The sequence below is a fragment of the Propithecus coquereli genome, unplaced genomic scaffold, assembly GCF_000956105.1.
Source record: "Propithecus coquereli isolate 6110/MARCELLA unplaced genomic scaffold, Pcoq_1.0 Scaffold5, whole genome shotgun sequence".
Taxonomy (NCBI): Eukaryota; Metazoa; Chordata; class Mammalia; order Primates; family Indriidae; genus Propithecus; species Propithecus coquereli.
The window spans coordinates 962,779-975,418 of NW_012150840.1; the positions used below are offsets into that span (position 1 = coordinate 962,779).

The 12,640-nt window shown below is 42.5% G+C and overlaps 1 protein-coding gene across 1 annotated transcript in view; it reads right to left on the bottom strand.

Moving 5' to 3' along the window:
* The window catches only part of RTN1 (reticulon 1), a 243,561-nt gene that overhangs the window by 92,998 nt on the left and 137,923 nt on the right, over positions 1 to 12,640 (bottom strand). The window contains exon 2 of the mRNA XM_012656026.1: positions 3,579 to 4,352. Coding sequence (XP_012511480.1) covers positions 3,579 to 4,352 — 774 coding nt within the window. The remainder of the gene's footprint in view (positions 1 to 3,578; positions 4,353 to 12,640) is intronic.

The window sequence follows — 12,640 nt, forward strand, 5'->3', positions numbered from 1 at the left end:
CAAAGTCAACAGGAGAAAAGAAACAAAAAAACTCAGAGCAGAACTAAATAAAATTGAAACAAAATAAAACAATACAAAAGGATCAACAAAACAAAAAATTTGTTCTTTGAAAAGATAAACAAAATCGATAGACTTCTTGCTAGATTAACTAGAAATAGAAGAGAAAGGACCCAAATAAGCTCAATCAGAAATGAAAAAAAAAAAAAGGAGATATTACAATAGATATCACAGAAATGCAAAATACCATCTGTGAATACTATGAAAATCTCTATACACATAAACTAGAAAACGTAGAGAAAATGGACAAATTCCTGGAAACACACAACCTCCATGACTCAATCACGAAGAAATAGAACTCCAGAACAGGTCGATAGTGAGCAAGAATGAGGGGCTAGCCGTAGGATGGGTAGAAGAGGAAAATTCAAGAGGCACTGAAGAGAGAGAAGTCATAGATTTGGAGTTTGATTCATGTGATGAGTGAGAAAAGAGGGGTGTTGAAAGTCACTCAGATATGGTGAGCATGGGCGAGTAAAATGAACAGGGATTCCGTACCTAGACACATGGAAATCAGGACAATGAGCTTCCTTGATGGGGCAGGGGAAGAAAATTCTTATCTTGGATGTTTCTTTTCTTTCTGGGGTACACATCCTTCCAGTTTCTCATGCAGGAGGCCTCCTCAGACTGCTAGGACTGACCAAACTCCTGCTTGTGTGAAATTCCTAGGAGACCATATAGCAAGGCAACCCACCCTTGAGCCATCTGGCCTGATGCTGTACCACTCAGGAGATGGGTGCCCACTCATTCTGCACAACTGGTAGCCCCTGGGCAGCTTTGAATTTATGCAATGATTTGATTAAACTCTGTCTCTTCACCCTCTGCCACTCTCCCTGACCCCAGACTGAAAGCACCGCGAGGGCAAAGGCAGCCAAGGTATATTTGTTCACTCTCATATCCGTTGCACCTGGCACAGGGTCTGGCATACGGGAGGTACTTGATAAATAGTGTTTGTGTGAGAGCTAGCTCAAAGTTTTAGAACCCTGGTTCTTGGTCAATTATGTGGCTCAAAACAGCCCTCAGAAATTCAGACATAGTAGAAGTAGGTCTGGATGGAGCCCAGGCATCTGCATTTTGTGACTCCAAATGGGATTCTAACAGTCATCTCCATTTAGGGTTGCCAGACTTAACAAATAAAAATACAGGACACTCAGTTAAATTTGAATTTCAGCTAAACAATCAATTTTTTTAAGTGTAAGTATGTCCCATGAAATACTTGTATTTTATCTGGCCACCCTCCCTCCAGTTGAAAACTACTATGTCAGAGCATTCAGAAAAGAAGACTCAGGTTCTTGCTTAATTTATTCAAGAGTAAGGATGATTCCAGACAACTGTGGGATGTGGGAGAAAAGGGACTGACTGATACGTTCCATCTTAGGCCTGTGAAGGTGCTGCCTTAAAAATAATTCACTCTTATTATGGGTCAAAAGGCACTTCACAGCTCTGATAGACATTGTCTTCTGTTCTTAATGGGAACTAAAAAATTAATAAAATGTTAGGATGAATCAGGAAAAATTTTAGAAAAAAACAGAAGTATCCCTACCTGTGTTTCAAGCCTTATAGACCTCTCACTGACACATTGGTTATTATGTATCAGGACTGACACAGCAAAGCTAGAAACGGTCAACTAAAATCATCCAATAGGATATGAAAACTGAGAATAAGAATCACCTCCCACCCCGGGTAATGTGTGCACTGCTGCTGACAGTCGCAATGATATAATTGAGAGGGATAAAAGGAAAGGTGAACGTGGGCTATTTCACCAAGTCTCAGGTGTTCATTCTTCACGCAGCATCCAGAAGGACCCTGTGAAAACCCATCTGATCCTGCCGTTCTTTCCTTCCTTTCCCCCACTCCAGCCACACTGGCTTTCCAGCTGCTCCTTGAACACCTTAAACACACAGCACGTTCCCAGCTCAGGGCCCTTGTGTTGGCCGTCCCCCCAGCCTGGCCCCCTCCTCAGATGTCTCCATGGCTTGCCCCTGGTGCCATTCAGCTCTCGCTCAACCATGTGCTCAGAGAAGTCTGTCCTCACCCCCAGCCCCACCACTCTCTAACACTTTACTTTGCTGTATTTTTCTTCATAACCATTATAACTACCTGATATTATATATTTATTTGTGTGTATGTCTTTCCATCTAGAATGCAAGCTCCAAGCAGGCAGGGATCTTCTTGTGACTCACCACTGCATCCCTAGCAGTAATGGACTAAGCCCAGCACGAAGTAAATGGTCAACACATATTTGTTAAACGAATGGATGAACGAATGAATGATGTCCCTTCCCAACTTAAAACCCTCCAATGGCTTCCAGTTGCATTTGGAACAAAATCCAAATTCCTTATCCATGATCTGGGCCCTGGCCACCCCTGCCCACCGAAACTGTGTTCTAAAAGTCACACTCCTCTCTTGTGTCTTTTCACTGTTGGCCTTCTTTCAGATCCCAAGTAACACAGCCTTGGGGCCTGTGCATTTGCTATACTCTGTGCCAGAGATCCCTCTTTGCCTTTCTCTGTGAATTGTGGGCTCCTTCTCCTCATTCAGATTTCAGATCACAGGTCAGCTCCTCAGAGAGGACGTCCCTAATCTGCTCACACCCAACTCTCTTTCACTATGTATAGTACTCACACTTTGTGAAATGACACTATATATTTATGTGTTTGTTTTTATTGTGTGACTCCTGTGACTAGCAGGTAAGCTCCATGAGGGCAGGCATCTTGTGCATCTTATCATTACCTGTGCATCTTACTATTACCCCATGTTGGAACTTAATCCCAATGTGGTAGTATTGAGAGGTGGAGCCTTCAAGAAGTGATTAGATCATGAGGGCTCTGACCTGATCCATTCATGGATTAATGGATTAAAAAGCTAAAGGATTGATATGTTATCACAAAAGTAGAACTGGTGGCTTTATAAGAAGAGAAAGAGAGACCCGGGAAAAGCATGTTAGCACGTTCAGTCTCTTCCACATGTGATACCCTGCACTACCTCGGGACCTTCCAAGAGTCCCCAAAAGCAAGAAGGCTCTCACCAGAAGCATCCCCTCGACCTTGGAATTCCTAGCCTTGGACTTATTTAAGAAATAAATTTCTTAAATAAGTTTCAGGTATTCTGTTATAAGCAACAGAAAACGGACTAAGACAACTCAGGTTGAGGAGGAAAGCTAAGCTATAAGCAGGCAATATCTCCCTCTTTGCTCTGAACTGTAGGGCCATATGAGGATTTTAATCTTTAATCCTTAACCCAGTATGTCATCCTTGCTCCCTGCCCAACCTCAAATGAAGAAAGAAATATTTTACAAAAAAAAAAATTTGATAGGACTTTAAGGGAAATCCTGGATTTCAACCTTTGTACAATGGACACAGGCTAAAAAAGTTGCATGTTAATTAAATTAGTTTAAGTGAGATTTAAGGGCACCATATAGTAAAGTATTTTTAATGCAAATTGTCATTCCTTAGTATGTGTTTTAGGAGTTCAGATTTCCACATGCTGGGTTTTCCCAAGGCAAGGAATACCAGGGCCTTTACCTGTTCCAGAAGACGGAGGGGTGACAGATCCTGGGCTGTCATCTTCAGGCTCTGAGACAGTGACGGTGGGGACTGTGTCAGGACTTGGCTTCAGACAGATGTCTTGTTTCTCGGAGGTCTTCTCCTGCGCGGGACTTTCAACAGAAGGTTCTATCTCCGTCAGAGTGATTTTGACAGGGGCAGTGATCAGAGGAGCACTGGGCTGTTCTTCAGAGAGATCATCTATGTAAGGAGCAAAGGTGGATTCTTCAAATAAATGGTCCTTGATGATTTTTCCCTCCACAGGAGCCGGTTTGTCAGGTTCACGGACCCTGTCAGGTTTTGTTGAGATTTCAGTGTCCTTATTCTTCAAGTTCAAGTCTTTACCTTCTGATTCTGGGTGACGTTGCTCCTGCTGTTTCACCTCCTCTGGCCTGGTGATGTCAATGTATTTATAGGCTTCTGCTTTCATCTGGCCCAGGGGGTCTGCTAAGATCTTGTTCACTTCAGTGGATTCTGCAGGAGTCATCTCTATTCCAGAATCAGAACTAAATAAGCCATGAGGCTCTATCCCAGGCACATCGGGTAAGGAGGGGCTGGGGGCACCCAACTCCTCAGGGCTCTCTGAAATGGGGACGTGGCCATTTTCCTTCTGAAGAATTCCAGTGAAGTATGTGGAATCCTCCCGAGGTGGGTAACAGATGTCGGAAATTAGAGATGTGTAACACGCTCCTTCCTCGTCTTTTGATGTTGTTGAAAAGGTGTGGTCCATGGCACTGGAGACATCTGCCACACCTATGAATCCAAACAGCAGCAGACAATGAGTGGGCACCTGGTCTCAGTTCCCTTTCCTGCCTAACCCCCGACATCCCACCTCTGCCTTGTAGAAACACTGCATCCTTTCTCCTCAAGGCCTTGGAGTTCCCTCAGAGCTCCCTCAGGGTACTGGTATGTTACTTTTCCTTATCTCTCTGATAGTCTACAGTTCTCATATTTTTCTGGTGGCAGACCCCAGAGGCTCACATAAGCTGCCCAGATAAGTTGGGGACAGATCCCAGAGAACTAGGAAACTTATTTTCACCATCTACTACAGCAATACACAGTGACTTTACCTTACTCAGTATTATTAAAAAGAAACCCTCTTTGTATCTAAAGCACTGGCAGCTCTTTAAGTAGAGATGGAAATATAGGCTAACTCAGGTTTGTAAATGCAACAACAGGATAGTCAACTGGGTAGAGGAACTGCTCTTGGAGACTCACAGAGCTGGAGAGGCCTCATGGGACCCTCTGGTCCAGGCCCTTCATTCATGGACATCACACACACATGCCCACACACACACACACACACACACACACACACACACATATACACAAACACACACAAAGTATGCACAATATAAAACCCTTAAGACATACTTGAAGAATATACCAGACTAGGGCACCAACTCATATAAAAGAGATCAAAGTAGTGACAGTAACATATCAATAGCTAACATTTGAGTGCTTGCTATGTGTCAGATGTAGTTCCAAGCTTTTCATTAATATTGACTCATTTAATCACCAAAGCAATCCTACAAGGTTGATACTATTGTTAGGCTCATTTTACAGAAGAGGAAACTAAGGGCCAAAGAAGTTAAATGTCTCACGGAAGATCTCACAGGCAGTAAGTGGTAGAGCCACTATTCAAACCCAAGCAGCTTAGAAGCCAGGAAACCTCCCCTAATGTCCTTTGTACCTCCTCAAATCAGATTGTGAAGTTTTTTAAAAGTGATTTTGATTCAGCATTATTACAAATAAACTTAACTTTTTTCTTTTCCTAGCTTTGTTGGTTGCACAAGCTCTTGTTTGTTTATGAGGGAATAGAGAAGCACAGAACCTCTTTGCAGTTCTAGCACTCTCCTGCCCCAGTACCTTTGCACTAGCTGCTTTCTTTTCTTGGAACTCTCTTCCCTCAGATTCCTGTATACCTAGTTCACTCACCTCCAAGTCTTTGCTCAAATGTCACCTTCTTAAGGAAGACAGCCCTGAACCCTCTATCTCAAATTGCGACTCCTCCCCTCCCTATTCCCTGGCAATCTTGTTCCCTTCTATCTTCCCTACTTTTTCTTTTTTCCATATCACTTATCTCCTTCTAACATACTGTGTAATTAACATATTTATTTATTATGTATTTATCGATTGTCTCTTCTTGCTACGTAATCTCCATGAGAGCAGGAACCTCTGGCTATTTTGTTCACTAATATAGCCCAGCACCTAGAACAGAGCCTGGTGCATACTAGGTACTCAATAAATATTTGCAAAATAAAGGAAAATGATTATGAAGTTTAGACTTAAGCACAAATATCAGGATTATGTGAGAAGACAGGTTGGAAAAGTCCCCCAGATTGCTAATGATACTTCATTCAGCAAATGGCCTAATTTTGCGAGCAACAGACCAGTTCAAATCTGTACATTTCAACTAGGCTTCTAATTATACTTCCTTTGCATATGGCAGCCTCTCTTTTGAAGTTAGACCAAAAAAGCTCAACAGCAAAAGAAATAAGGAAAAGGAATTGCCTAAGTATACATAGACCACCAAAGGAAAAGCTGTTACATTTAAATTCATGTGTGCACACACACCCTTATCCTAAAGAATTCCTGAAGTTTCTTTCATTATATGCACCCAGCCTATATGTAGATCTCACTGGAGGCAGGGAAATCAACCTGAGATATTTCACTACAGATATGTGGATCCTGGAATTCTCTACTACAATTATTTGGAACCACTTGCAGGTGTTAATAAGTAATTGTTCACCAGAAAGTAAGGAGAGGTTTGTCCATGCATATGAAGAGTATTGAGATGTGGCAACTGGGAAGGGAATGCTCTCCTGGAGAATACACAGTAGCTAGTTTCCAGGGCTGTGTCACTGCAAACTAATCATCCAACAGTCGCACAATGCTTCCACTGCAGGGGCCACCACAGGGGCCACCACATCACCTATACCTGGTGTGTTGCATGTCTCTCAAGCCCACTGTCTCCTGCCACGAGAGTTATCACGCTAAACACAAATGTCACTTGTTCAGCACTCAGCCCCAGGGCCCTGCCCTGCCTCACTGGATAATCCTTAAACTCTGCCGCCTGGCATGCTCGACAGTGTGAATTCCACTGTCACGGTGCTGTCTGCTCTGCTCCTCTCACTTACCCTCCAGTCCAGGCATACAAAGCCCTTCACAGTCTCACATGCGATGCAACAGCTTTTCTAGCTCGGTCTTCCACTCTTCAGTGCAAACTCCAGGTTCTAACCTGCCCATCACTTCCCCAACACTGTATCCTTCTAACCTCCACATCCAAATTTCTGCCCTTCCATCTCAAACCATCAAACATTAGAAGCTTTAAATGACACCTTCTCCATGATGGATTTGCTAACTGTCTTAGCTCATTCTGGCTGCTACAGCGAAAATATTACAAACTGCATAGCTTATAAACAATAGAAATGTATTCTAGGGGCTAAGAAGATCAAGGTGCTATTGGATTCAGTGTCTGGTGAGGGCCCACTTCCTAGATGGGTGTCTTTTTGCTGTAACTGTACATGGTGGAAGGGGTGAGAGATCTCTATGGGGCCTCTTGTTTAAGGGCACCAATCCCACGCATGAGGGCTCTGCCCTCATAATCTAATCACCTCCCCAAAGCTCCACCTCCAAATGCCATCACCTTGAGGGTTAGGATTTTAACCTATGAATTTTGGGGAACAAAAACATTCAGACAACAGCACTAGCCATGCGTGCAGGATCTGACCCCTTCCTATTGTTCTCTGTACTCATTCTTATAGTATAAACTGAATTTATACTGCTCATGTGGCATATACCACAGGTGACGTATATATGTACATGTTATCTCTTGCTAACCTGCCAGCTGCTGAATATAAGGCTTATGTCTGGCATGCTATATTGTACACAATAGGCATCCAATACAAAATAAATAAATGGACCAAATAGTCAATGAGTGGGTTTATTCTATGCAGCTACTGAGAACAAACTGAGACTAATTAATGCAAGTTACAGATGGGATGTTTTAAATATGTTATGTGTAAACAGTCTAAGAATTTGAGTTATCTCACAATGGAATGGAGCTGAATCTCAGAACAAGAGGGTTCTGATCCTAGTAGACACTCAGGCAGAGAGAGGCCCATCACCTGTATTGGCAGAAGCCAGCACTTTGTAGAAAGCTGGATGAGACAACTGCAGAATTCGCTTCCAACTTTCCATGTTTTTTTACTGATTGTCTACCGCTATAGTCTGACACAACTTCCTTTTTACTTCATCCTTTCCTGAAAAACAAAATCAATATAATTTTCCCCAAGGTGATGCCTCAGAGAATAGGGGCTTATAAGATGTATAGTAGTAATTAAAGGAAGAGAACCTAGATTATATCTACATTATTTGAGAGACTGTAAGTAGAATCAACAATTGGGAAGAACTCTCATCCCTAAAATTCTTACCCTACCAGGTCTGCCTTGCTCAGAGAACCCAGCATGAAATTGGAAGGATCCCTTTGCCACACTCTATAAATATTACTAATTAGAGAAATAGGAAGATGAACAATGTCATGTGTGTAAATCGCACATTTTATTTTTTAAAATGTTTTTTCACACATTTTAGATGGTAACATGGTAGAACCATCATAAAAAATGAATAATTCAAATACTTTGAATATGGTTATGTCCCATTTTTGAAAATTGAGCTGAATACTCTGAAAGATTCTCAAGGTTCTGACTTACTGAATTTGAAAATATTATATACATTATATGGTGCCTATCAGATAGAATTAGTGTAAACAGAAAGTCCTCCTAGACAGTAAATTATGTTACAGCAGAGTCCTGTGGGGATTGTTGGAACTGAAAAGCAGAACTGCGTCTTAAGGCTCAGGAAAGCCAATTAATTCTTGTCAGCACTTCCTGCAGAGCTGGGAGATGTGGGAACTGAGGCCGAGCACACAAGCCAGGTGCCCTAGGTCGGAACCCATATTGTCACGTTGTTAAATAAAATCCACTAAATAAAAGTGCTTTCCTTGTCTATACTAGAAATTACTACACACACACACACACACACACACACACACACACACACACACACATACATATAAAACCAAGGATTCCTTGGAATATCTGATTTTCTCATTCTCTCCAGTTGTATCCTAGGCCACCTAGAAGTCTAATTCATGAGGAAGCAGATGTACCTCAAGAGTCAACAACATGTGAACCCACAGATGCCCTCTCAGCAGGTGGCTGGACTCAGAGGGCACAGCAAATTCAGTTACCTGGATGCACTTACAATGGCATTGACTTTCAAAATTTCAATTTACAAGTTAGCTCTCCAGGAAAGCACTTATAATAAAAACTGAAGGATCCATAGGTCACTATTTCTAATCAGAAGCTAAGTAGAAGGATGAAAATAAGCTGACACATTACCATCAAATCACAATGCATTCTGATAAAATCAGGCTTTTGTAATCCACCAATGTCATAGATCAGAGAGACTAACCATGAGGCAGACAAATTCAGTAATCTCATGAAGAGTAGGTGTTTTATTTTATTTTTTTAAATTCTCTGGCAATACTAAGGAATGGGATGACAAAGATGACTTGCTGAAGATAATTTTACTTTTCCCAAGGAAAGCTTCAAGCCTAAAATCTTAATTTTTAATGCTGACTCATCCTCACAGAATGGAGCTCATTCAGTTGGTGGCCTACAGCTGAGGCAGTTTGTGTTGTGGCTCAACCACTATCAGTTGTGAGACTCTGGGCAAGTTAGCTGCTTAGAGCCTCAGTTTATTTATCTTTAAAATAAGGCAATAATAGTTCCCACCTTATTGGGATGTTATGACGATTAAGTAAGATAATACCCTTAGATCTTTGCCTAGCACATAGTACACCCTCAATAGATGAGAGCTATTGATTCTATTATCATCTCTATTTTGCAGGAAGGACACTAGTCATTTCCAACATATTACCATCTGAGCATTAGTTTGTTCCTTTATCTCTAATGGCATGTTATCAGGGTAGTTTGGCCCAGAAGGCATTTCATGAAGCCAACCCATACTCATTCTCTCTGGGGTCTGCTTTAGATGCTAAAATCCCCAGAGTGCAAGGACACAAGGACACACTGTCTACACAGCTCCAGGAGCAGGTGGTGGTTCATTAAGTACTCTCTAGGGATGAAATTTACGTAGATCCTGTCATGACTGTGATGATGACGGACTTGAGCATGAAAAGTTGAAATTCACCAAGACTATACACAGAAAAGGAATGAGAGGGTTTAGTGCCCACAGATGAACTTTTCCCTTGTGGGTAGAGCCTATTCTTATGTGTCAGGGTTGGGATAAGGGGTCTGTGGTTTAAGATGATACTATCATAACTCAATAAAGCTCTTCTTACTGCTCTGAAATGAAAACATAGAAAATTCCAGAAAAAAAAAGATGGACTATACCAAAAGATTTTCTGAGCACAGAGGTAGAAATGCTCTATTAGAGAAATATCTGGCTTACTCTTCTCCCTGAAATTACAAAAACAAAAAAACACCAATTATTGTTTGAATGAGGCCAATATTAACTGCTGTGTTAAACTAAGGAATATTTTTCAAAAAGTGGGGGCATAATGAAAAAAACTGTAGAGGAGAGGAGGTGAGATGGCTGACCAGAGACGTCAGTCACCAGATCATCTCAGAAAGAAGGAAAAGTTTTACATGAAAAAAAAACATAGCCCAGGTATACTTCTGAGAGAAAAGTGCCAGAACCTACTGGAGATTCCACAGAAAGAAGTTGTGCAGAACAAGAAGGAGCAAAATTTCAGCAGAGATCAACCCCCAAGGAATCTGGAGCACTGTGGAAAGGCTGCTGATGGTAGTTCTCACATGAGTTGGCACAGGTCACCCCAGGGACAATTGAGTCCCTCGTACAGCTTGTACAGCCTATTACATCTCTCAGGAGTTGCTACTTCCCCTCCATTGGTGCATCTACCAAACCAAGGCTTCCAGAGAGAGTGGGGCTCATGCCTTTCCTTTTAAAGACCCGCAGCAGACCAAGGGGTGCTCAGACTGTGGGATCCCTACTCAACAGCCCTCCCTGGTGCTGTTTGCCTGGCTGCTCCAGCAAAGCAGGGCACACCCCAAAGCGAGGGACATTAAGCCTGCTTGAGCACTCCATGGGCAACTCAGGACAAGCACACTTCTCCCTGGAACGGTCAGGGATTAAACTTAGGGGATCAGAGGACAGGCCCGCAGGCTAGATCCTGTACCCTCAAGACCTGATTGTATTGCTCAGGGACACAGAAGGGAGAATTGTGAGCTAATCTTGCAAGGTGAGGGAGCTCACGTGGGCAGAACTAAAAGGAGAGTGTAGTGTGGGTCTAAGCTGCAGCACACTCGTGGAGCACCCCTCTCCCCACAGGAAAGCTGCACTTTCAGTCCAGGGCAAGATCCTGGGCAGGGAAGCTCCCAGCCTGCAGTGCCATTGCTGGTGAGCTCATTTAGTTTGGGCTGCTGCTTGTAGCCAGACACCAGAAGGTGATACTCAAGGCAAGGGAAGAGGAAAAGAGTGAAACCCACTTACAACTGCCAGACTGTGAATCCCAGACTGTCCCTCCCCACAAGCAGATGTTTTAGTGACTCTCCCCAGCTGGCCTTTGACCCCTGCTGAGACAGCTCTTGTGCCTGCCTTTGTGGAACCTGAAGGCAGGCTCACTGGACCCAGCCCCACCCAGCCTCACTCCTCCACCCACCTCAGCTGTGGTAGAGCACAAAAAGGAGTCCCCTGGGAACTCCAGAACCCTGCCTACTGCCTGGGACATCTAAGTGCTTCTCCTGATTGACTACAGCCAGTCACAGCTTCCAAAAAACACCACTGCAGCTGGCTTTTACCCGCAATTGCCACCTACTGACAGGGAGGACAACTTGTACAGCTCATTAAGCATTTACTGATTCAGTCATAGAGGGCGTGGCTGACTCCTACCCACAAGCACCACCTACTGAGTTAGAGATTATACTGGGCTTTCCGATATAATTCATACAGTTAAGAAGACCACAGAGTGGGGAATGAGAAAGAATTTCAAAGATCGTCATCTCCCCTTGCCAACAAGAGACAGGGAATCTGCTTGTGTGCATAGTATACCACCACTATAGCCTACAAATAACTAGCAATTGAGAAAACCACCACACTAAGGATATCTATAACCAAGATATCCATCCAGAACCTAGACCCCATAAAGTACTCACAAGCAAAGCCAAAGATCCTCACCCAATGTATGCTATAGGCACAGCCTTAAGAGTGAGGGGGGAAAAGAAGATCTCATCTAAACAAAAGAAAGTCCAAAAACAAAAAGTGACAGCTTCTCCAGATTAGAAGGAATCAGTGCAAGAACTCCAGAAGTATGAAAAATCAGAGTGAAAGGACCTCCCCAAAGGAGCACACCAGCACACTAGCAATGGATCCCAACCAAAATGAAAATACTAAAATGAATTTCAAATATGGATTGTGAGGAAGCTCAATGAGATCCAAGAGAAAATGGAAAACCAACTCAAAGAAACCAGAAAAATAATTCAGGAAATAAATGAAAAATTTACCAGAGAGATAGATATATTTTCAAAAAAACTAAATAGAACTTCTGGAAATAAAAAATTCACTTAGAGAAATACAAAACACACTGGAAATAAATGTGATGCACCACATAAACAGAAGTAAAAACAAAGACCCAGTGATCATCTCAATAGATGCAGAAAACGCATTTGATAAAATCCAGCACCACTTCATGGTAAAAACGTTCAATAAACTAGACACAGAAGGAATACACCTCAAAATAACAAAAGCTATATATGACAAACCCACAGCTAACATCATACTGAATGGGGATAAGTTGAAAGCATTTCCTCTAAGAACTGGAACAAGACAAGGGTGCCCCAGTCACCACTTCTATTCAACATAATACTGGAAGTCCTAGCCACAGCAATCAGATAAGAGAAAGAAATAAAGCATATCCAAATTGGGAAAGAGAAGGCAAAATATCTCTGTTTGCCGATGATATGATCATGTATCTAGAAAACTCTAAAGACTCC